Below are 24058 nucleotides of genomic sequence, written 5' to 3' on the forward strand. Positions count from 1 at the left end.
TCCCCTCCAGAGGGAGACTTCACACCTGGTAGAAACCCTATAATTGCCACCAGTTACAGATGGGACCCTTGGGGACTTCTCGGGAGGGCATGTGACCTTGACAACAGATGTTCATGTAGTTCCAGGCCTGACGATTCCTGTTGAGACAAAAAGCCAGTTCTTTCCTCTATCCACTGGGCTGACCTCGGCCAAGAGCCTCAGGGAACACAGCTGGCTCTAGGTGGGCGTCCCTTATAAAACTGCCTCAGCACTGGGCTCGAAAGGGCAGGCTTTGCTCTGTTTCCGTCGGTCGTTCAGTGAGACGTTACAGAGCATCATCTATGTGTTCCTGGGGGTAGGGTGGACAGGGCCCTGGATCACCCAGAACTCTCAGTCCAGAAGCAGAGGCAGATCATAAACAAGTGAACTTGTAAAGAAGACCGTTTCAGAAGGAACATACATTGGTGTGATAGCAAGTACATAGGGGGCTCCTTCTGATGGGGAGGTCGGCCAGGCCTTGTTGAGGAGGTGACCTCTAAGTTGAGATCTGAATAATGGGACAAGCCAGCAAAATGAAGTCTCAGAGAGAGAGTCCCAGGCAGAGGCAAGAGCAAGTGCAAAGATCCTGGGGCAGGGATGAGCTTGGAGCCCTTGAGAAACAAAGAAGAAGCCAGTGTAGCCAAGTGAGCAAGGGGGAGGGAAGAGATGAGGTCAAAGAAACACGGGAGGTGGGTTGGCAGGGAGGGCTGGTCTGGAAGAGTCTTAGGCCACAGTAAAGAATTGGGGTTTTCTTCTGAGTGTGATGGGAAGCTGCCAGGTGGTTTGAAGCAGTGAAGAAATATGATCTATGTTTGCCTCAGGGAAGCTCTAGCTGTTTCCTTCCCTGTTTGGTGGAAAGATGGGTTAAAAGAATCATGTAAATCTCCATTTCACTCTGAGCCTTTAGGGACAGAGTGCCAAGGTGGGTCTGATTTGTTGTTTTCAGGTCACTAGGGGGTGACCTAGTTGCTGATTGGGATCAGCAGCTCCCTGGCAAGAACTTCAAATGCCTGGTGGACCCTGGATTGGTTTCCTACTGCTGTCCTAACAAATGGCCATAAACCAGGTGGCTTAAAACAACAGAAATTTGCTCCCTCGCAGTTGTGGAGACAGAAGTCTGAAATTAAGGTGTTGGCAGGGCTCTGATTCCTCCAAAGGCTCAGGGGTGAATCCTTCTCAGTTCACCCAGCTCCTGGAGGCCCAAGGAGTTCCTTGGCTTGTGGCAGCATCCCTCCAATCTCTGCCTCCATCTTCACATGGCCTTCCCCTCCGTGTCTGTGTGTCTTCTTCCTTCTGTCTCTTGGAAGGACACTTGTCATTGGATTTAGGGCCCACCCAGGTAATCCAGAATGATCTCACCTCAGGATCCTTTAGTACCTCTGCAAGGACCCTTGTCCAAATTAGGTCCTATTCACAGGTGCCAGGACTTGGGACAGGGGCTTATCTTTGGAGGGTGGGCCGTCATTCAACCCACTATAGACCCTAAGAACTGCAAGGAAAAGAAAAAAACAGAGGATGGCCTTAGAAGGAAAAGAAAAAGGATTTCCATTGAATATTTCTGTTAAACCTACTAAGTGTCTGGGTACCAGCCGTGGTATACGATTTCACATCCATCCTTCACACATTTATTGAGTACCTACTGTGTGTCACACACCATAGGGGCGTTGAGGATTCAGCACTGAGCAAGGCACACAGTCTTTGAGCTCCTGGAGCCCTCAGTGGAGCAGACATTGTGCAGGCACCAGCGCACAGTAGGGTTTCCACACAAATTCCTTTCCTTCCTATACCTTGCTCTGCTCACAGCTTCATTGAGAAACAAGAATAGGCATGAGTGAAATCACCATACCTAGTGGTTTATCATTAAGTCCTAATAATACATGCGTGATAAGAGCTCAAGGGAATCAGAAGCCAGAGTGATCCCAGAGAGCAATGAGAAGAGGTGCGACTATACTGATGGGTCAGATTTGGGGGGGGGAGGGGGGAGATGGGAAGTGGGCTCCACGCTGGAAGGACCATGTGGACAAAGGCGGCGACGGTGGGTTACCACTGATGCAGAGCACATCAGCTGAGAAGTATTCAGAGAGAAGGCGGAGGGGGGGAGGGGTTGCCAGGTTGACGTGATCGGATTTCATTAAGAGGGAACAATTCTTGGGGAAGTTCCAAATGAAACAAAGTATAATCTTCTCTCTGTTTACATAGTGGTTGCTTTCCCAAAAAAAAGTCAGCATATATTAATACCCTGCAAAAAAAGATGTTCTGTTTATATGCAAGACAAGAGTTCTTTACTAGGCTCAGATAACTTATAAACAGGTTTTTACCTACCCGCCCCCACGAATGTCTAGTGTAACTGGGGACCCAGGGTACTTCCTCATTGCACAGGACCATCCAATAGTGCATTGCTGGCCGCTGCCCAGAAATGCCAGGGGTGCCCCCCAATCCGTCCCTGGAGATTTCCAACATACACTCCCCTCCCCCGGCATGGGGGCGCTGCCCTGTTGAGGACCACTCAGCAGCCGTCTCTAATTGTTTGGTGCCCGACTGGGGCACACTCGTTGGAAATCTGCTGGCCCACATCTCACCTCCGCTCTGGTTGCAGGTTCCATGCAGGTGATGAACAAGACGCGGCGCATCATGGAGCAGGGCGGGGCGCACTTCGTCAATGCCTTCGTGACCACGCCCATGTGCTGCCCCTCGCGCTCCTCCATCCTCACCGGGAAGTACGTCCACAACCACAACACCTACACCAACAATGAGAATTGCTCCTCGCCCTCCTGGCAGGCACAGCACGAGAGCCGCACCTTTGCCGTGTACCTCAACAGCACGGGCTACCGGACAGGTGAGGGGGCCAGGCTGCCACGGGCGGGCACGTGAGTGGGCTGGGAACCTCCGACGTGGTACCCGGTGTCCTGCCTCGCACCACTGTCTTTCCCACTGTGGTCCCTGTACTGCGAGGGGTCCCTGTAGTGCGTGAACAACTTTCTTTTAATTTAAAAGTTGTGCACTGACTTCTAGATGTGTTCGAAAAATACAGATTTATTTGCCTACAGGAGTGATAGAAAGTGACCTTTCCAAAGGAATTTGAGTAAAAAAAAAAAAAAAGTGAGTCCATTTAAAATATGAAATATACTACAGAGAGGCCATGAAGTACTCGGGCAGGAGTGTGAGTTCTCTGTGAATTGTGCTATTTAAGCCGTTGGGGGACTACTTCGTTAACTTGAGGCCATCAGCATGGAGTAAGCTTCCAGAAGAACATTGGGGTGGGGGATGGAGAGGAGTGTTATGTGGGGACTGTGGCCACTCTACAGATGGCAAGGGACTGTTTGTCTACACTTGATCGTCTACACTGCCCAAGGTGCTGCATCCCTCCTGCAGTTGGTGCCCGCAGTGTTGGTTGCATCCTGGGTGGAGAGCGAGCGAGGTGTCCTGTCTCTTTATCCTGCAGGAGGTACTTTGGTGCGTTCTGAAGACTCACCTGCCAGGCTGGTTGCCTGAGGCAGAGGTACAATTGCAGTCACTTATCTGCAGCACCATTGCAAAATCCTCCAAACTCAATTAAATTTGCTTTAATTTAGAAAAATAAACAAACACTCCTCACCTTGGGTAAGGAGCCAAGGCAGTTGTGAAATTAGATACTGTGGCTTGAATGTTGTAACCCTGGGAAGTTGTGTTCAAGTGACAAGGGGCTTGTTTGGGTAGGAGTGACACGAGAGAAGGACAGATACCTCCCTCAGCTGGGTTCACGGCACTGAAGCCGTCCTGGAAGCTGGACAGCTGCCCCTCACGTACACAGTGTGGCTGGCGTGAGCGCATCGGGGTGGGGAGCAAGCTGGTGAGGTGTGTCGTCTTGCAGACTGTTTCCACTGCCGGAATCACCCAGCGAGCGGGTCCTGCTGAGAGAACTAGGAAGGCCTCGGTCCTATACACATAACCCTGTTGGTTCCGGGATCTCTGCAGAAAGCCACATGGCTCAGAGTTTACCGCAGGCCACCACCCATCTGGTTGCAGAGACCTGGATATAGATGGAGGAAGCAGGACAGACCAGGGCACCTACTGAAAGCGGCATCTGCCACTCAGGTCCAGGTAATTATAGCCATTCGTGCTCAGGGTTGCCAACCTTCAAATATTTCTAATCTGAATTTTTGGCCAAAATCTGCTGATTTTAAAAAATATTGGCAAAACCCAGTTTGTTTTGTTTTGTTTTTTTAATATACAATGTGGACTCACAAAGAAAACATGTCTGAGGGCTGTGAGACCCACTTTTAGAACCTCTAGCTGAAAGGTCTGTGTAGAAACCTTTAGCTTTGGATGCCAAAGGAACAGTAAGTACCCTAAAAGTGTACTCATCAACCCCCCACATTTGACAGCTAGGGCAACTGCAGCCCAGAAAAGAGACTTGCTCATAGTCATAAAAGCAGGTGCTTGTGGCATAATCAAAATGGAAACCAAGACCGTAGGACTTCAAAGGGAATATGGATGTTGTTACATCCATCAGACTGAAAGGAAACATATATACTGCAATATCTTAGAGGTTCACGATAGGGGCCAAAGCCTGATGTTTCAGAATCACGTAGCTGGCACAGGGAAGGAGCCATCTCTCAGGATTTAACATTTCTTCAAAATTGATTTCTGCAAACTTTGCCCTTGAATTTAAACAAATCACCAAAAAGCACTTTCCCCAAAGAACTGCTTTCATCCAACTATGCTTAACTATTATACCCTCAATGAAGACTGGGAGTGTAATGCCAAGTATAAATTGCCATACCTAAAACATATATGTTTTTTGTAAAACTGTTCTGAGAATTTTATTCGTTATGTTTAGAATGGCCCTCTCTACAAGGAACTCTGTTCTAACCTGACTTTGAGAACTCAGGACCCTGAAAATGTCTGTTTACTGTGATGAACTTATGTGCTCTTGTCATTAAAGAACAAGAGCTGTGTACCCTGTATACTTTCCCTTTTTGCCCTGGTAGTTAGGAAGCTCAGATTTGAGTTTTATTTCATTCTTTTTTATGGCTGAGTAATATTCCATTGTGTGTGTGTGTGTGTGTATACACACACCACATCTTCTTTATCCATTCATCTGTCAATGGAAATTTGAGTTTTATATTAAGCCACTGCTTAAAGTGAAAACATGACCAGTTATGCTGGTCATTGTAGGTTGATTGAGAAAAATAACAGAAAACTATAATGAATTCAAAATCCCTTTTAGATTAACTTGATTTGTATGACTCACATTAGAATAATTAGACTCATATTAGAATAATAACTTTTTAGCTCCCCAGGGAACAATGGTCAACTGTTCTTACCAGGTCTTTGGACACATTCAACCCTTCATTCTCATAAGTGTCTAGGGCAACTGATTGAATTGGATTTAAGTTTTTTGGCTGTGTGTGAGAGACCCAAGACAGCAGTCATTTAGTACTCTCTCAACTAAAAGTCTGTGCTGCTTTGATGGACCTGCCCATGAATTGATCAGAGACTCAACCATTTTCTTTTCTTTTTTCTTTTTTTCTGAGGCATAACTGGCATATAACATTATAGTAGTTTCAGATGTACGACATGATGAGTCAATATTTGTATATATTGCAGAAGGATAACCACAATAAGTCTAGTTAACATCTGTCATCATACATAGTTAAAAAGGTCTGTGTGTGTGTGATGAGGATTTTTAAGATCTACTCTCTTAGCAACTTTCAAATATACAGCATAATATTATTAACTCTAGTCACTAGGCTGTACATTATAGCCCCATGACTTATTTATTTCATAACTGGAAGTTTGTACCTTTTGACCCTCTTCACTCATTTCACCCACCCACTACCTCCCACCTCTGGCAACCACCAATCTGTTCTGTGTATCTATGAACTCGACTTTGTTTTAGATTCCATATATAAGTGATATCATATGGTAATTGTCTTCCTCTGGCTGACTTATTTCATTTAGCATGATACCGTCAAGGTCCATCCATGTTGTTGCACATGGCAAGATTTCCTTCTTTTTCATGGCTGAATAGTATTCCAGTGTGTGTATACCACATTTTCTTTATTCTTGCATCCATTGAGGACACTTAGGTTGTTTCCGTATCTTGGCTATTGTAAATAATGCTGCAGTTAACATGGGGGTGCCGATATCTTTTCAAGTTAGTGTTTTCATTTTCTTCAGATAGATACTCAAGAGGTGGAATTGCGGGATCATATGGTAGTTTTATTTTTAATCTTTGAGGAACCTCCATACTGTTTTCCATAATGGCTGTACCAATTTACCTTCCCACCAACAGTGAACAAAGGTTTCCTTTTCTCTAAATCTTTGCCAACGTTGTTATTCTTTGCCTTTTTGATAATAGGCATTCTAACAGGTGTGAGGTGGTATCTCATTGTGGTTTTGATTTGCATCTCCCTGATGATTAATGATGTGAAGCATCTTTTGATGTACCTGTTGACCATCTGTATATCTTCTTTGGAAAAATGCCTATGCAGATCTGTTGCCCATTTTTTTAATTGTATCCTTTGGTTTTTTTCTATTGAGTTGCATCAGTTTTTTATATATTTTGGAAATAAATTCCTTATCAGATGTATGAGCTGCAAGTATTTTCTCTCATTCGGTAGGTTTTCTTTTCGTTTTGTTGTGCACAATGTTCCTTTACTGTGCAGAAGCTTTTTAGTCATCCCATTTATTTCCTTTTGCTTTTATTTCCTTTGTTTTTGGTATCAAATCAAAAAAAAATCATTGCCAAGATCCATGTCAAATGATGATTTCAGGTCTTATGTTCAAGTCTGTAATCTGTTTTGAGTTAACCTTTGTCTATGGTGTAAGATAGTGGTTCAGTTTAATTCTTTCACATGTGGCTGCCCAGTTTTCCCAGTTCCATTTATTCCTTTCCCCATCATACATTCTTAGCTCCTCTGTCATAAATTAATTGACCATATATGTGTGGGTTTATTTCTGGGCTCTCTATTCTGTTTCATTGATCTATGTCTGTTTTTATGCCAACACCATACTGTTTTGATTACTACTGCTTTGTAATACAGTTTGAAATCAGAGAGCATGATGCCTCCAGCTTTGTTCTTCTTTCTCAAGATTGCTTTGGCTCTCTGAGGTCTTTTGTGGTTCCATACAAATTTTAGGATTGTTTTTTTCTGTTTCTGTGAAAAATGCCATTGGAAATTTAATAAGGATTGCACTGAATCTGTAGATTGCTTTAGATAGTATGGACATTTTAACAGTATTAATTCTTCCAGTCCATGAACATGGAATACCTTTCCATTTATTTGTGTCTTCCTAATCACTTCTCGGCCTTTTGGCTAAGATCAAGTGTATTTGTGTCTTCTTCTATTTGTTTCATTAATTAATGTCTTATAGTTTTCAGTGTACAAGTCTTTCACTACCTTGGTTAAGTTTATTCCAGATATTTTATTCTTTTTGATGCAGTTGTACATGGGACTGTTTTCTTAATTTATCTTCCTGATAGTTTGTTTTTAGTGTATAAAAACACAACAGATTTTTGTGTATTGATTTTGTATCCTGCAGCTTTACTGAATTAATTTATTAGTTCTAACAGTTTTTTGGTGGAGTCTTTAGGGTTTTCTATGTACAATGTCATGTCACCTGCAAATAGTTACAGTTTTACGTCTTCCTTTATGATTTGGATGCTTTTTCTTTCTTTTTCTTGCCTAATTGCTCTGGCGAGGACTTCCAATACTATGTCAAATAAAAGTGTTGAGAGTGGGCACCCTTCTCTTGTTCCTGATTTAGAGGAAAAGTTTTCAGCTTATCACTTGAACATGATGTTAGCTATGGGCTTGTCATGTATGGCCTTTATTATGTTGAGGTATGTTCCCTCTACAGTCACTTTTTTGAGAGTTTTCCTCATAAATGGATGTGGAATTTTGTCAAATGCTTTTTCTGCATCTGTTGAGATGATGTTTATCTTTCATTTTTTTAATGTGCTGTATACATTGATTGATTGGGGGATGGTGAACCATCCTTGCATTCCTAGAATAAATCCCATCTGAAGATGGTATATGATCCTTTTACTGTATTGTTGAATTCAGTTTGCCAATATTTTGTTGAAGATTTTTGCATTCTGTGTTCATCAGAGATATTGGCCTATAATTTTCTTTACTTGTGGTATCCTTGACTGGTTTTGGTATCAGGGTAACGCTGACCTCATAAGATGAGTATGGAGGTATTCCCCCTTGTTCTATTTTTTGGAAGAGTTTGAGAAGGATTGATATTAATTCTTCTTTGAACGTTTGATAGAATTCACCTGTAAAACTGTCTAGTACTGGACATTTATATTTGGGGAAGTTTTTGATTATTGAGTCAGTCTTCTTTCTAGTAATTGGTCTGTTCATATTTTCTCTTTCTTCATCAGTCAGTGTTGGTAGGTTGTATGTTTTTAGGAATTTATCCATTTCTCTAGCTTGTCAAACTTATTGGCATGTAATTGTTCGTAGTAGTCTCTTATGATCCTTTGTATTTCTGTGGTATCACTTGTAACGTCTCCCTTTTTATTTCTGATTTTATTTGAGTCCTTTCCCTTTTTTTCCTGGTTGAGTCTAGCTAAAGGTTTATCAATTTTGTTTATCTTTTCAAAGAACCAGTTTGTAGTTTCATTGATCTTTTCCATTGTCTTTTTAGTCTCTGCATTTCATTTATTTCTGCTCTGATCTCTATTATTTTTTTCCTTCTACTAACTTTGGGCTTTGTTCTTTTTCTGGTTCCTTGAAGTGTAATGTTAGGTTATTTATTTGAGATTTTTCTTGTTTCTTGATGTAGGCATTTGTTGCAAGGAACTTCCCTCTTAGAACTTCTTTTGCTGCATCCTATATGTTTTGGTGTGTTGTATTTCCATTTTCATTTGCCTCAAGTTTTTTTTTTCTCTTTTGATTTCTTTGACCAATTGGTTGTCCAGTAGCATGTTGTTAATCTCCACGTATTTGTGTATTTTCCAGTTTTCTTCTTGTAATTGATTTCTAGTTTCATACCATTGTAGTTGGAAAAGATGCTTGATATGATTTCAGTTTTCTTAAATTTATTAAGACTTGTTTTGTGGCCTAACATATGATCTATCCTGGAGAATATTTCATGTGCACTTGTAAAGAATGTATATTCTGTTGCTTTTGGATGGAATGTTCTGTACATTTGTGCTAAGTCTATCTGATCAACGTATAGTTTAAGACCTATGTTTCCTTATTGATTTTCTGCCTGGATGATCTATCCATTGATGAAAGTGGGGTACTAAAGTCCCCTACTATTATTCTATTGCTATTTCTCCCTTTGGGTCTATTAATATTTGCTTTATATGTTTAGGTGCTCTTAAATTGGTCAGAGACTCAACTGCTTTCTTTTTTTTTTTTTTTTTAACATCTTTATTGAAGTATAATTGCCTTACAATGGTGTGTTAGCTTCTGTTTTATAACAAAGTGAATCAGTTATACATATACAATATGTTCCCATTTCTCTTCCCTCTTGCATCTCCCTCCCTCCCACCCTCCCCATCCCACCCCTCTAGGTGGTCACAAAGCACCGAGCTGATCTCCCTGTGCTATGCGGCTGCTTCCCACTAGTTATCTATTTTACATTTGGTAGTGTATATATGTCCATGACACTCTCTTACCCTGTCACATCTCACCCCACCCCCTCCCCATATCCTCAAGTCCATTCTCTAGTAGGTCTGTGTCTTTATTCCCGTCTTGCCACTAGGTTCTTCATGGCCTTTTTTTTTTTTTTTCCCCTTAGATTCCGTATATATGTGTTAGCATACTGTATTTGTTTTTCTCTTTCTGACTTACTTCACTCTGTATGACAGACTCTAACTCCATCCACCTCATTACAAATACCTCCATTTCATTTCTTTTTATGGCTGAGTAATATTCCATTGTATATATGTGCCACATCTTCTTTATCCATTCATCTGTCGATGGACATTTAGGTTGCTTCCATGTCCTGGCTATTGTAAATAGAGCTGCAATGAACATTTTGGTACATGACTCTTTTTGACCTATGGTTTTCTCAGGGTATATGCCCAGTATTGGGATTGCTGGGTCGTATGGTAGTTCTATTTGTAGTTTTTTAAGGAACCTCCATACTGTTCTCCATAGTGGCTGTATCAATTTACATTCCCACCAACAGTGCAAGAGTGTTCCCTTTCCTCCACACCCTCTCCAGCATTTATTGTTTCTAGATTTTTTGATGATGGCCATTCTGACCAGTGTGAGATGATATCTCATTGTAGTTTTGATTTGCATTTCTCTAATGATTAATGATGTTGAGCATTCCTTCATGTGTCTGTAGGCCATCTGTATATCTTCTTTGGAGAAATGTCTGTTTAGGTCTTCTGCCCATTTTTGGATTGGGTTGTTCTTTTTTTTGTTATTGAGCTGCATGAGCTGCTTGTAAATCTTGGAGATTAATCCTTTGTCAGTTGCTTCATTTGCAAATATTTTCTCCCATTCTGATGGTTGTCTTTTGGTCTTGTTTATGGTTTCCTTTGCTGTGCAAAAGCTTTTAAGTTTCATTAGGTCCCATTTGTTTATTTGTGTTCTTATTTCCATTTCTCTGGGAGCTGGGTCAAAAAGAATCTTGCTGTGATGTATGTCATAGAGTGTTCTGCCTATGTTTTCCTCTAAGAGTTTGATAGTGTCTGCCCTTACACTTAGGTCTTTAATCCATTTTGAGTTTATTTTTGTGCATGGTGTCAGGGAGTGTTCTAATTTCATACTTTTACATGTAGCTGTCCAATTTTCCCAGCACCACTTATTGAAGAGGCTGTCTTTTCTCCACTGTATATGCTTGCCTCCTTTATCAAAGATAAGGTGACCATATGTGTGTGGGTTTATCTCTGGGCTTTCTATCCTGTTCCATTGATCTATATTTCTGTTTTTGTGCCAGTACCAAACTGTCTTGATTACTGAAGCTTTGTAATATAGTCTGAAGTCAGGGAGCCTGATTCCCCCAGCTCCATTTTTCGTTCTCAAGATTGCTTTGGCTATTCGGGGTCTTTTGTGTTTCCATACAAATTGTGAAATTTTTTGTTCTAGTCCTGTGAAAAATGCCAGTGGTAGTTTGATAGGGATTGCATTGAATCTGTAGATTGCTTTGGGTAGTAGAGTCATTTTCACAATGTTGATTCTTCCAATCCAAGAACATGGTATATCTCTCCATCTATTTGTATCATCTTTAATTTCTTTCATCAGTGTCTTATAATTTTCTGCATACAGGTCTTTTGTCTCCTTAGGTAGGTTTATTCCTAGATATTTTATTCTTTTTGTTGCAATGGTAAATGGGAGTGTTTTCTTAATTTCACTTTCAGATTTTTCGTCATTAGTGTATAGAAATGCAAGAGATTTCTGTGCATTAATTTTGTATCCTGCTACTTTACCAAATTCATTGATTAGCTCTAGGAGTTTTCTGGTAGCATCTTTAGGATTCTCTATGTATAGTATCATGTCATCTGCAAACAGTGACAGCTTTACTTCTTCTTTTCCGATTTGGATTCCTTTTATTTCTTTGTCTTCTCTGATTGCTGTGGCTAACACTTCCAAAACTATGTTGAATAATAGTGGTGAGAGTGGGCAACGTTGTCTTGTTCCTGATCTTAGTGGAAATGGTTTCAGTTTTTCACCATTGAGGACAATGTTGGCTGTGGGTTTGTCATATATGGCCTTTATTATGTTGAGGAAAGTTCCCTCTATGCCTACTTTCTGCAGGGCTTTTATCATAAATGGGGTTGAATTTTGTCGAAAGCTTTCTCTGCATCTATTGAGATGATCATATGGTTTCTCTCCTTCAATTTGTTAATATGGTGTATCACATTGATTGATTTGCGTATATTGAAGAATCCTTGCATTCCTGGGATAAACCCCACTTGATCATGGTGTATGATCCTTTTAATGTGCTGTTGGATTCTGTTTGCTAGTATTTTGTTGAGGATTTTTGCATCTATGTTCATCAGTGATATTGGCCTGTAGTTTTCTTTCTTTGTGACATCTTTGTCTGGTTTTGGTATCAGGGTGATGGTGGCCTCATAGAATGAGTTTGGGAGTGTTCCTCCCTCTGCAATATTTTGGAAGAGTTTGAGAAGGATAGGTGTTAGCTCTTCTCTAAATGTTTGATAGAATTCACCTGTGAAGCCGTCTGGTCCTGGGCTTTTGTTTGTTGGAAGATTTTTGATCACAGTTTCAATTTCAGTGCTTGTGATTGGTCTGTTCATATTTTCTATTTCTTCCTGGTTCAGTCTCGGCAGTTTGTGCATTTCTAAGAATCTGTCCATTTCTTCCAGGTTGTCCATTTTATTGGCATAGAGTTGCTTGTAGTAATCTCTCATGATCTTTTGTATTTCTGCAGTGTCAGTGGTTACTTCTCCTTTTTCATTTCTAATTCTATTGATTTGAGTCTTCTCCCTTTTTCTCTTGATGAGTCTGGCTAATGGTTTATCAATTTTGTTTATCTTCTCAAAGAACCAGCTTTTAGTTTCATTGATTTTTGCTATTGTTTCCTTCATTTCTTTTTCATTTATTTGTGACCTGATCTTTATAATTTCTTTCCTTCTGCTGGCTTTGGGGTTTTTTTGTTCTTCTTTCTCTAATTGCTTTAGGTGCAAGGTTAGGTTGTTTATTCGAGATGTTTCCTGTTTCTTGAGGTAGGCTTGTATTGCTATAAACTTCCCTCTTAGCACTGCTTTTGCTGCGTCCCATAGGTTATGGGTCGTCGTATCTCCATTGTCATTTGCTTCTAGGTATTTTTTGATTTCCCCTTTGACTTCTTCAGTAATCACTTCGTTATTAAGTAACGTATTGTGTAGCCTCCATGTGTTTGTATTTTTTACAGATCTTTTCCTGTAATTGATATCTAGTCTCATAGCGTTGTGGTCGGAAAAGATACTTGATACGATTTCAATTTTCTTAAATTTACCAAGGCTTGATTTGTGACCCAAGATATGATCTATCCTGGAGAATGTTCCATGAGCACTTGAGAAAAATGTGTATTCTGTTGTTTTTGGGTGGAATGTCCTATAAATATCAATTAAGTCCATATTGTTTAATGTATCATTTAAAGCTTGTGTTTCCTTATTTATTTTCATTTTGGATGATCTGTCCATTGGTGAAAGTGGGGTGTTAAAGTCCCCTACTATGATTGTGTTGCTGTCGATTTCCCCTTTTATGGCTGTTAGTATTTGCCTTATGTATTGAGGTGCTCCTATGTTGGGTGCATAAATATTTACAATTGTTATACCTTCCTCTTGGATCGATCCCTTGATCATTATATAGTGTCCTTCTTTGTCTCTTGTAATAGTCTTTATTTTAAAGTCTATTTTGTCTGATATGAGAATTGCTACTCCAGCTTTCTTTTGATTTCCATTTGCATGGAATATCTTCTTCCATCCCCTCACTTTCAGTCTGTATGTGTCTCTAGGTCTGAAGTGGGTCTCTTGTAGACAGCATATATATGGGTCTTGTTTTTGTATCCATTCAGCCAGCCTGTGTCTTTTGGTGGGAGCATTTAATCCATTTACATTCAAGGTAATTATCGATATGTATGTTCCTATTCCCATTTTCTTAAATGTTTTGGGTTTGTTATTGTAGGTGTTTTCCTTCTCTTGTGTTTCTTGCCTAGAGAAGTTCCTTTAGCATTTGTTGTAAAGCTGGTTTGGTGGTGCTGAACTCTCTCAGCTTTTGCTTGTCTGTAAAAGTTTTAATTTCTCCATCGAATCTGAATGAGATCCTTGCTGGGTAGAGTAATCTTGGTTGTAGGTTTTTCTCCTTCATCACTTTAAGTATATCCTGCCACTCCCTTCTGGCTTGCAGAGTTTCTGCTGAAAGATCAGATGTTAACCTTATGGGGATTCCCTTGTGTGTTATTTGTTGTTTTTCCCTTGCTGCCTTTAATATGTTTTCCTTATATTTAATTTTTGACAGTTTGATTAATATGTGTCTTGGCGTGTTTCTCCTTGGGTTTATCCTGTATGGGACTCTCTGTGCTTCCAGGACTTGATTAACTATTTCCTTTCCCATATTAGGGAAGTTTTCAACTATAATCTCTTCAAATATTTTCTCAGTCCCTTTCTTTTTCTCTTGTTCTTCTGGGACCCCTATAATTCGAATGTTGGTGCGTTTAATGTTGTCCCAGAGGTCTCTGAGACTGTCCTCAGTTCTTTTCATTCTTTTTTCTTTATCCTGCTCTGCAGTAGTTATTTCCACCATTTTATCTTCCAGGTCACTTATCCTTTCTTCTGCCTCAGTTATTCTGCTATTGATCCCATCTAGAGTATTTTTAATTTCATTTATTGTGTTTTTCATCATTGCTTGGTTCCTCTTTAGTTCTTCTACGTCCTTGTTAAATGTTTCTTGCATTTTGTCTATTCTATTTCCAAGATTTTGGATCATCCTTACTATCATTATTCTGAATTCTTTTTCAGGTAGACTACCTATTTCCTCTTCATTTGTTAAGTCTACTGTGTTTTGACCCTGCTCCTTCATCTGCTATGTGTTTTTCTGTCGTCTCATTTTGCTTATCTTACTGTGTTTGGGGTCTCCTTTTCACAGGCTGCAGGTTTGTAGTTCCCGTTGTTTTTGGTATCTGTCCCCAGTGGCTAAGGTTGGTTCAGTGGGTTGTGTAGGCTTCCTGGTGGAGGGAACTAGTGCCTGAGCTCTGGTGGATGAGGCTGGATCTTGTCTTTCTGGTGGGCACGTCCACGTCTGGTGGTGTATTTTGGGGTGTCTGTGGCCTTATTATGATTTTAGGCAGCCTCTCTGCTAATGGATGGGGCTGTGTTCCTGTCTTGCTAGTTGTTTGGCATAGGGTGTCCAGCACTGTAGCTTGCTGGTCGTTGAGTGGAGCTGGGTCTTGATGTTGAGATGGAGATCTCTGAGAGATTTTTGCCGTTTGGTATTACGTGGAGCTGGGAGGTCTCTTGTGGACCAGTGTCCTGAAGTTGGCTCTCCCACCTCAGAGGCACGGCCCTGATGCCTGGCTGGAGCACCAAGAGCCTTTCGTCCACACGGCTGTTTCTCTCCTTAGGCAAGGAGCCAAACGTTGTTGCCCTCAGAGGTGTTGCATTTCCACATTTTGCACATTCTTCAAAGACCCCTACTTGGGCGGCCCAGGCCGAGGCCAAGGATGAGGAGGGAACTTTCTTCCCCACGGCCAGCAGCGGCTCTTTCCGGCGTCCACGCTTCTGCTTCTCCAGGCGAGGGGCACGCAGACTTCGAGACGTAGGAGATTAGGGCCGGGCCTGTTGGCCACCCTGACCGAGGCACCACCAGGTCTGGGCGAAACCAACCCAAACCACATCTATTGTTCCCGAAGCCCGCGGCAGCGTCGCAAAGGGCGGCTGGGGCCTCGGTGCACTTGAGCCTCGGAGACCCTTCTTCCCCCACTGGCGTCCGGGGGCAGCAACAGCCCAGGGCGTCCACCTGCAACTCAACTGCTTTCTATTTCTCCTTACTTTCCACTGATGAGAAACAAGTCACATGAGCACACATGATTGCAGAGGAACATAGGGAATGTAGTCTTTATTCTGGGTAGCCATTTGCCCAGCTAAAAATTCTGCTACTGTGGGAGAAGAAGAAATGGATACTGAGGGAAGATTAAAGTCACAACCTCAATAATGGTTCTTAGTCTGTTTGTGTATGTGATACCCTTTTGAATACAGGAGGTTAGCTGGAACTGTGGAAGACTGGAACCAGAAAACTGTTCCTTAAGTGGACCAACAGTTCATGTAAATAGAGCTTTTAATGTATTTAATTAGGTATTTTATCTTGAAAAAGTGAAACTACACAGTTTTGAAAATAACTTTATTCTGTGTTATATTCTAATAGTATTTAACAAAGGTTAGGTTATAACTGTGCGGAATGGATTGATTCTTTAATCAAATGAATTGATGAAGTGTCAGTTAAAGGCAGTGGGGGGGATAACTTGTTCAACAAATTTAAATGATAGCACAATATGATATCCTTTACTTCACCTTCAGTTTTCACAGCAAAATCGTAAAGGGTCATTTTTGCAAACGTATTTGAGGATTTGATCAGTTTTCCCAAGGGCCTCTCCTAATCCTTTGACATCTGAATCTTCCCTGTGAAGTGCTGATTCCCTCATCATCATTTTCAGTGGTCTCTTCTTCAGTTATCTCATAGACCAGATTATTGTTTGTCAGTGGATTTGCACATACTTTAAGCTGTCCTCCCGCATCACTTTAATTTCACAAAACCTTGCATCTTTCATAAGATTTGCCATTTCATTTTGCCATCATCTTGCTCTGTGCTTCCCCGTGTTTGCAGTAGAGATTGACAGAGGATGAAGTGAGAGGTGCTAAGTTTAAGCAGGATAAATATCAATTTGTTCATGGGTATTTCTGTGTGTTGGCTTCGTCTCACTTCAGGGACTCAGATCTCAAATATAAATACCCCTGAAAGGATAAATTGTATCCTAAGTTTTTACAAAATGTGCTTAGCCATCTTTTAGCACATTTCAGCTGCCCTGACTGTGCTCCCTTATATACCCACAAATTAAAGTTATATCATCCGTGGAAATGAGATGCTTCCAGGTCTTTGCAAAGCAGTTGAGAGCAAGAACTCTGACTGGGTTCAAATCTGGGCTCCACCACTTACTAGCTGAGTGAATTTGAACAAGTTATTTAACTTCCGTGCCTTGGTTACTTCACCTAGGAATAATAATGTTACTTAGCTTGTAGGGTTTTCTGAGGATTAAATATGTTAGAACAGTGATACCTAGTAAGCACTTAAGAAACATTAGCAATGATAGACACAGCACCGCACCAGCGTTCAGATGAATGTCACAACATGTAGCGTCATGTGATGAAAATAAGTTATACCCACGGATCAAAAGGTAGCAGCATGTGCTCAACCTCTCCGGTAATTAGTGAAACGCAGATTCAGCCAACAGTGCACTATCACCTCTCGCCCATCACCACAGCAAGTATTCAGAGGTCCTGTCACCCCAAATGATGGTGAGGACGTGAGAAAACAGGAAGACCAGCAGTGGGAATGCACATTAGCACCTCTACTTTGAAGAGCAATTTGGCAGTTTCTGGCAAAGCTGAAAACATGCATCTCTTTCCATTCAGCAGTTCTCTGGCTCTGCACCCCTCAGTTCTGAGGAGGTGATACGTAGTTCTGCTTAAGCAAGGAGAGGGTATTTCTTGGTAATGCTCGTGGCTGGTAGATAACCTTCAGATCCAATTGACAGAAATCCCAGTTCCCAAGTGGTTCTGACAAGAGACTGAATTCTTTGCTCCCTAAACCAAAAAGATACAGGCGAGCTTTATACAGGGACAGATTCTGTGGTTTGACAGTGTCACGATTTTATTATAAGGCCTGAGGTCTCAAGAGGATGACCGGCACTGGGACGGGCCCCATGCCTCTTCCTTTGTATGATACCTTAGCATTCAGCAGGGTTTTTTCCCAGAATGCCCAAGTGGTGAGAGTCTTTCTGACTGGACCAGCTTGAGTCACATGCCAACCCCTGAACCAGTCACCACGGAGAGCAGACGGTATGTGCCAATTAGCTTAGCCCATGTCACCTGTTCCTGAAGCAGCAGACGGAGTCATTTTCCCCCAGCACCTGGGTCCCCAAATAGAAATCAAGAGCTGTTGGAAAGGATAAAGAAGAAATACATACTACAGTGACATTCACAGATTTCCACTACCTTGCCGTGGGCAAAACAACCACCACCAAAGGGGGAAAAAAAATACACCTCTTCTGGCCCTTCCTGATGAATTAGACAGGAGTACCCATTTTCTTCTCGTTAGGGTACTGCTTCCTCATTCCACGTTGCCGTCTGAGTCTGGCATTTCGGAAGCTGTTTCCCCACCCAGCTCCTGCCATCTGGTGCAGACTTTTGTAGAGGTGTGAGCACTGGGGGTGAGCCTCCTCCCTTTCCCTCATCGTGTTCTAGAATGCACCGTGGGAGGAGGGGAGCACGCCCCTCATTACAGGCCCCAGGTGTGCCAGGGCTCCCGGTCAGAGCTGTTTTGAAATCAGGCCCTGAGCACCCCAGTTATTTTCACTCTTCTCCTCTTACAGAGGGGGGAGGGGAGGTCAGCTGAGGACCTAGACTACTTGGCTGTCAACGTTGGGCAGCCATCCTTACTTAGGGGGTGGGGAACCTCTGTGCCATGACACCTCCTGTGGCAGGATGCCTGGGGCATTGGTGGAGTCTGGGGCATCCCCCTGATGTAGGAGGGTGGAAAGGAATCTGCTTGGCATTTGGGCATCCCTGACAAAGATTTGCTGCTGGCGTGTAAAGGGGTGTGCGGGTGTGCGCGCGCGCGTGTGACTTATTTTTTCCCCAAAGTGGTTTTAGGACCACAAAGACGTTAGAGCTGGTGTTTTTCTATGAGATAATCCTCACCCCTCCCTCTTTCCACCAGTCGGTTTTGATCTGCTTTTAGCCTCTTGCCCTGAAACCCACACACCAGCCTCCAGCTGCCTCAACATCTGCCTTTGGATGTCTCCCTGGCATTTCGAACCTGGCATGTCCAAACTGACTTCCTGACCCTGTTCCTCCCCCTCCCAGGCACCTCTCACAGTCTTCCCCTTGGCAGTTCCAGTGTCCCAGCCGCTCAGACCAAAACCTTAGTGTTATTCTTGTTTGTTTGTTTTTTCTCCCTTTCACACTCTACATTCAATCCATCAGCAAACCCCATCAATTCTCCCTTCAAAATATACCAGAACCCTCTCTGGTGCCACCATCCTTATCTAAACCTCCATCATCTCTTGCCTGGGCTGCCCCAGCTTTCTCATCTCTGGCCTCCCTGCCTCCGCCCTCACCCCGCTAGGGTCTGTTCTCACCACAGCAGCCAGAGGGATGCTGTCAACCTACGTCAGATCCTGTTTCTCCTCTGCCCACAGCCCTCCTGAGGCTCCCCCCTCACTCAGGGTAGAGGCTCCCACAGTCACCTCAGGGTCCTGATGATCTGCCCCCCTGTCCCTCACCTCTTGACCACCTCACCTCTTGTCCTCCACCTTAGTCACTCCCCTCCTTCCTGTTCCTCAAACCATCCAATAATTCCTGGCCCATTCCCATCTCAGGGCCTTGGCACTTACTCTTTCCTTTTCTGGAGACTTCTTCCCCTCACATCTGCATGGCCATCACTCACTTTCCTCAGACCTTTGTTCAAATACCACCTCCTCAGGGAAGCCCTCCTTGACTATCCATCCGAAGGAGGCTCCCCTTCCCCCTTTTTCCCCTCACCCTGCTTTTTTAAGTCAGAGCCCTTCTTGCCACATAACATATATTGGAATGTTGTCTGTCCAATTTCCCATGTTAAGTTACATCCCCTGACCCCTCTGGTTCTCCCTGCCCTGGTTCCTGCCTTATCCGCCTCCCTGGCCCTTTCACCGCTGATGATACACTTTGCCACGTATCTTGTTGGTTATCTCCCTTCTAAACTGTCAGCTCCATGGAAGCAGAGATATGTGGTCTGTCCTCTCCAGCATCCCTGTGCTGGAAGGGGGCCTGCCCCGTAGTAGCTGCTCATTGAATGGTTGCAGGATGAGCGGATGAATCTGTATTCTGTCCAGAACTGGCAGCGCCCCCCGACCCTCCCCCGTCTTGTCTGTGCTCCTTTCTCCTCTCCCGTTTCTCTCCTCCCCACCCCCAGTCCCGCCGTCTCAGCCGGTCCTCCTCTTTCTCCTTGGCCCTTCTGCCTGCACAGAGGAGAAAGGACTTAGACTCTTCCTGGGACGAAGCCTCCGGGCCCCCGTGCAGCTGTCCCGCCTTTACAATGGCAGCCTTCTCTTTGCTTGGCCTTTCTCCTGTTTTTGCTCCCCGCTCTCTTCCTCTCCCCTGAGTGTACACACAGCTCCCTTCTTCCCTCTGTCCAGCTGCCCCCCTCCAGCGCCCTGCCCACCCCCTCTCCAGCCTGTGGTGGGACACTAGAGCGTCTGCATTTGCCCCAGGAAGTAGGCCCACCTCAAGAAGCGGGGGGCTTTTCCTCTCCTGGCACCACGACCCCGCCTTCCCCACCATGAAAGTCAGGCTCGGTGGTGGTGTAGCAGCCCCTTCCAGGGCCCAGGGCATCCTTAGGGGGTACACATTTGTCCCTTCCACATACACCTTCAAGCTGCATTTCTTTAAACTCCAGTGTAATAGTCACTCCCTTCCTCCAAGACCTTCAGGCTTCAAAACAAGTAAAACATTGGTGCAGGAGCTCAGAGAATTAGGCTCTGCTTCTAACTTCTTTGTAATCTTGAGCTGAGACCTGCCCCCTCTGGGCCTCAGTTTCCCCATCAGTGCAGTGGAGTTGCACTGTCTGTGTGTAAATTACCCGATGCCTCTTTGCTATGATTCTATCCTCAGGGTCATGGGACCAGTGCCCACAATCTTGGGAGGAGAGCCACCCGGGAGCCACAAGAGGAAAGAGGAAGCAGGTGGTCATGCTTCTCCTCGACTTTTCAGAAACTGGGTGTGAGGCTGATGGGACAAGATTTATACACTTTCGAGCACCCTCTGTCCCAGCCCCTTAGCTAGTATATTCCTTTCCTACGGCTGCTGTAACAAAAGTGCCACAAACTGGGTGGCTTAAAATAAGAGAAATGTATTCTCTCACAGTTCTGAGGGGCAGAAGCCCAAGAACAAGTGTCAGCAGGGCCGTGCTCTTTCCAAAGGCTCCCTGGGAGAATCCTTCCTTGCCTCTTCCAGCTTCCAGTGGGTGCCAGCAAACCCTGGCGTTCCTTGGCCTGTAGCTGCCTCACTCCCATCTCTGCCGCCGTGTTCACACGGCCACCTCCCTGTGTGTCCTCTCTTCACATGGCCTTCTCCTCTCTGTGTGTCTGCATCCAGATTTCCCTCTTCTCTAAGGACACCAGTCACCAGATGAGAGCCCACCCTAATCCAGTATGACCTCATCTTAACTTGATTACATCTACAATAGACCCTATTTCCAAATAAAGTCACCTTCACAAGTACTCGGGGTTAGAACTCGAACATATATTTTGGGGGCCACGATCCAACCCACACCAGCTGGGCTCTTTCCCACACACCACTTTATTTAATCCTCGGTGATGCATTAACCCCCATTTAAGCTGCAGGGACATCCAGCTGGAGCAAACCCTGCAGGCGAGCGGGGATGCTCAGAAACCAGCTGTCTCCCCGTCACCGCCAGGGCTGTGGGCCTAAGTGCGGGGCACTGTGGCCACCCAGCCGGTCAGCTCCGTGCTTCGGTTTTGCTCACGGAGGTCATTCAAATGACCTTAGAAGTCAGAACAGAAGTGAGAGGAAGGACGACTGTGGTGGGTGAATATATATCCTTGTCCACATAGAGCCTCAAGAGGCTATGAGGGAGTTTTCAGGGTAAGTGTGACCTTTTGCAGGCCCTTCCCCAGCGCAAACTGCGATTCCCCTGAACACTCTGGAAGGGTTTAGACTAGAGCCCAATACGGTAGCCACTAGCCACCGGGAGCTACTTAACTTTCAATTAATTAAAAATAAATCAGACTTTAAATTCCATTTCTCAGTCGCACTAGCCACGTTTCAAGTGCCCCCGTAGACACACGTAGGTGCCAGGTGGGATGGTGCAGATATAGAGCGTCTCCATCACTGCAAAGTGTTCTGTTTATTTGGACAGCCTTGGAGTAGTGTAATTCAAGCAAAATCTTCTTGGAAAGGGGCACAAACCTTTGGGAATATGATCATTACAACAACAATACTAAAAAAAAAAAAAAAAAAAAATGCAGGTTGTTATTATGCAGCGTTTACCATGCTCAGACCTTGTGGCAGGTGCTTTACATAATTCATTCTACTGAATCCTCACACAAACCTTTGAAGTAGCTGTGCCCCCTCCTATTCCCGTAGCGCCCCCCTCGGGTCCTGAGCCCGGGGATCCAGTTCCTGTACCTGCCTCTCCAGGCCTTCCCAGGCCATCCTATGGCTGTGTCATGGGTCAGGGTCAGGGCCACGGGCAGCCACAAAGGAGCCCTCCATCCTGGGGCCTCTGGGTCCCACCTGTCCGTAGACAGGTTCTTGTTCTCTGAGCACCCGGCAGATCCCACCCTTTGGGCAGCAGGTCGCTTCCAGCACACACGTCCAGCCCTTTCACAATGCATCTGTGGTTTTGTGGCAGGGATCAGAGTAGAAGGAGAGAGGGCTTTCAGCAGAGGAGGGGAGCTGGGCACCGCAGGCGTCAGCCCTCCCAGCACCAAGGAGAGGTCTGCTCGCTGCCGTGTCTGCGTGAACCCTTTCTACCTGGGAAAGATGAACTCTAAGGCATCAAGGGGCCGGGGCGGGGAAGGGGGCAGCACCGTACAGCCCACCCAGGTGTGCCCATTAGACGATGAATGGACCCAAAGTTCCCAGATCTGATTTTGTCGGAAGTGTGATATCCAGATTTTTATTGAAATTGCCCAGATTTCTAATGTGGATTATTTGCTCTACTTTCTAAAAAATCAATAAAAGCACCAGGCAGGTCCAAAGCAAACATAATTGTGGGATGGATTTGGCCCACAGGCCACCATGTTTGCAAACTCTTTTCTAACCTGGTAGTTCTCAAGAGAGCACACCTCCCCCTAAGGCTTAACATCTATGAAGGCATTTCCGGTGGTTATAAAAGTTGAGGGGTGCTACTGGGGGCAGGGACCAGGGACCTTTGTGCCCTGCTCTGCACAGGAAAGCTCCACACAGCCCCCAAATTGTCTTGCATTCCACATGGCTTCTGAGTCTTCTACCAGATCATTATATGAGTGGATCATTTGATGTTTATTGTTAGCCTTGACCATAAGTCCATTTTATATATAAACACTGAAGGGGGTTTTGCACTCTTTTAATACACTCTGAATTTTCCAGGAACATAAGGATAAGTAAATGGAAGGTATATTATACTTGAATGCAGAACTTTTCCCAGAGTTATTCCCTATTGCTGACAATCTCCTCACTGATGGCAGGGCCACCTGAAGCATTCAACATGCAGCCACGCCCACTCTGTGTTTGTAGCTGTCACACTCCCCGTGAATCTAAGTGCACGCATCCGACTACTCCATCCTGTCTCCTTGATGGATGTGCTTGAAAGTTCATGCTGAAATTTTTCGTTATTATAAATTGCCTTCCTTTTTTTTTTCTTGTAGGTTGCAGTTAGAGCATTATATTGATTTCTTGGAAATGATGTGCATACGTAGCTTTTTACCTATAAGTTTCCCCGCAGGAAAATAAAGGAGCATTACACAATATTTGTCACAGAAATGGGGCGTCAGTCTAATGGCGATGAGAACAGCTCTTTGAAGGATCAGCTTAGTGTCACATTCCTCCAAGGTGATAATTAAATATCCATTGATTGATGGTCTTCCGGGCCTTGTTCTAAGGGTCTCTTGTGGATTTTCTACCCTTCTTTTGTCCCATCCTTCTGGACAAAACCATAATTTTTTTTTTGAAGTATAGTTGATTAACAATGTTGTGTTAATTTCTTCTGTACAGCAAAGTGACTCAGTTATACATATATTTTTTTCACATTATTTTCCATTATGGGTTTTTTTTGTGAATTTTATTTATTTTTTTATTACAGCAGGTTCTTAATAGTTATCCATTTTACACATATTAGTGTATACATGTCAATCCCAATCTCCCAGTTCATCCCACCACCACCACCACCACCACCCCCCACCACTTTCTCCCCTTGGTGTCCATACATTTGTTCTCTACATCTGTGTCTCAATTTCTGCCCTGCAAACCGGTTCATCTGTACCATTTTTATAGGTTCCACATATATGCGTTAATATATATTTGTTTTTCTCTTTCTGACTTACTTCACTCTGTGTGACAGTCTCTAGATCCATCCACGTCTCTACAAATGACCCAATTTGGTTCCTTTTTATGGCTGAGTAATATTCCATTGTATATGTGTACCACATCTTTATCCATTCGCCTGTCAATGGGCATTTAGGTTGCTTCCATGTCCTGGCTATTGTAAATAGAGCTGCAGTGAACACTGTGGTACATGACTCTTTTTGAATTATGGTTTTCTCAGGGTTTATGCCCAGTAGTGGGATTGCTGTGTCGTATGGTAGTTCTATTTTCAGTTTTTTAAGG

The 24058-nt window shown here is 43.6% G+C and overlaps 1 protein-coding gene across 6 annotated transcripts in view; it reads left to right on the forward strand.

Annotated features, from left to right (window-relative positions):
• SULF2 (sulfatase 2) overlaps positions 1–24058 on the forward strand; it is a 148638-nt gene that overhangs the window by 43413 nt on the left and 81167 nt on the right. For 5 of the 6 annotated variants that reach the window (XM_036825484.1, XM_036825481.1, XM_036825482.1 and 2 more), the window contains exon 3: positions 2615–2854. In XM_036825484.1, the coding sequence (XP_036681379.1) occupies positions 2615–2854 (240 nt within the window). Of the gene's footprint in view, positions 1–2614; positions 2855–24058 lie in introns of those variants that run through there. The other variant, XM_036825485.1, reaches the window with a different exon arrangement.

The sequence above is a fragment of the Balaenoptera musculus genome, chromosome 15 (genome assembly GCF_009873245.2).
Source record: "Balaenoptera musculus isolate JJ_BM4_2016_0621 chromosome 15, mBalMus1.pri.v3, whole genome shotgun sequence".
NCBI lineage: Eukaryota > Metazoa > Chordata > Mammalia > Artiodactyla > Balaenopteridae > Balaenoptera > Balaenoptera musculus.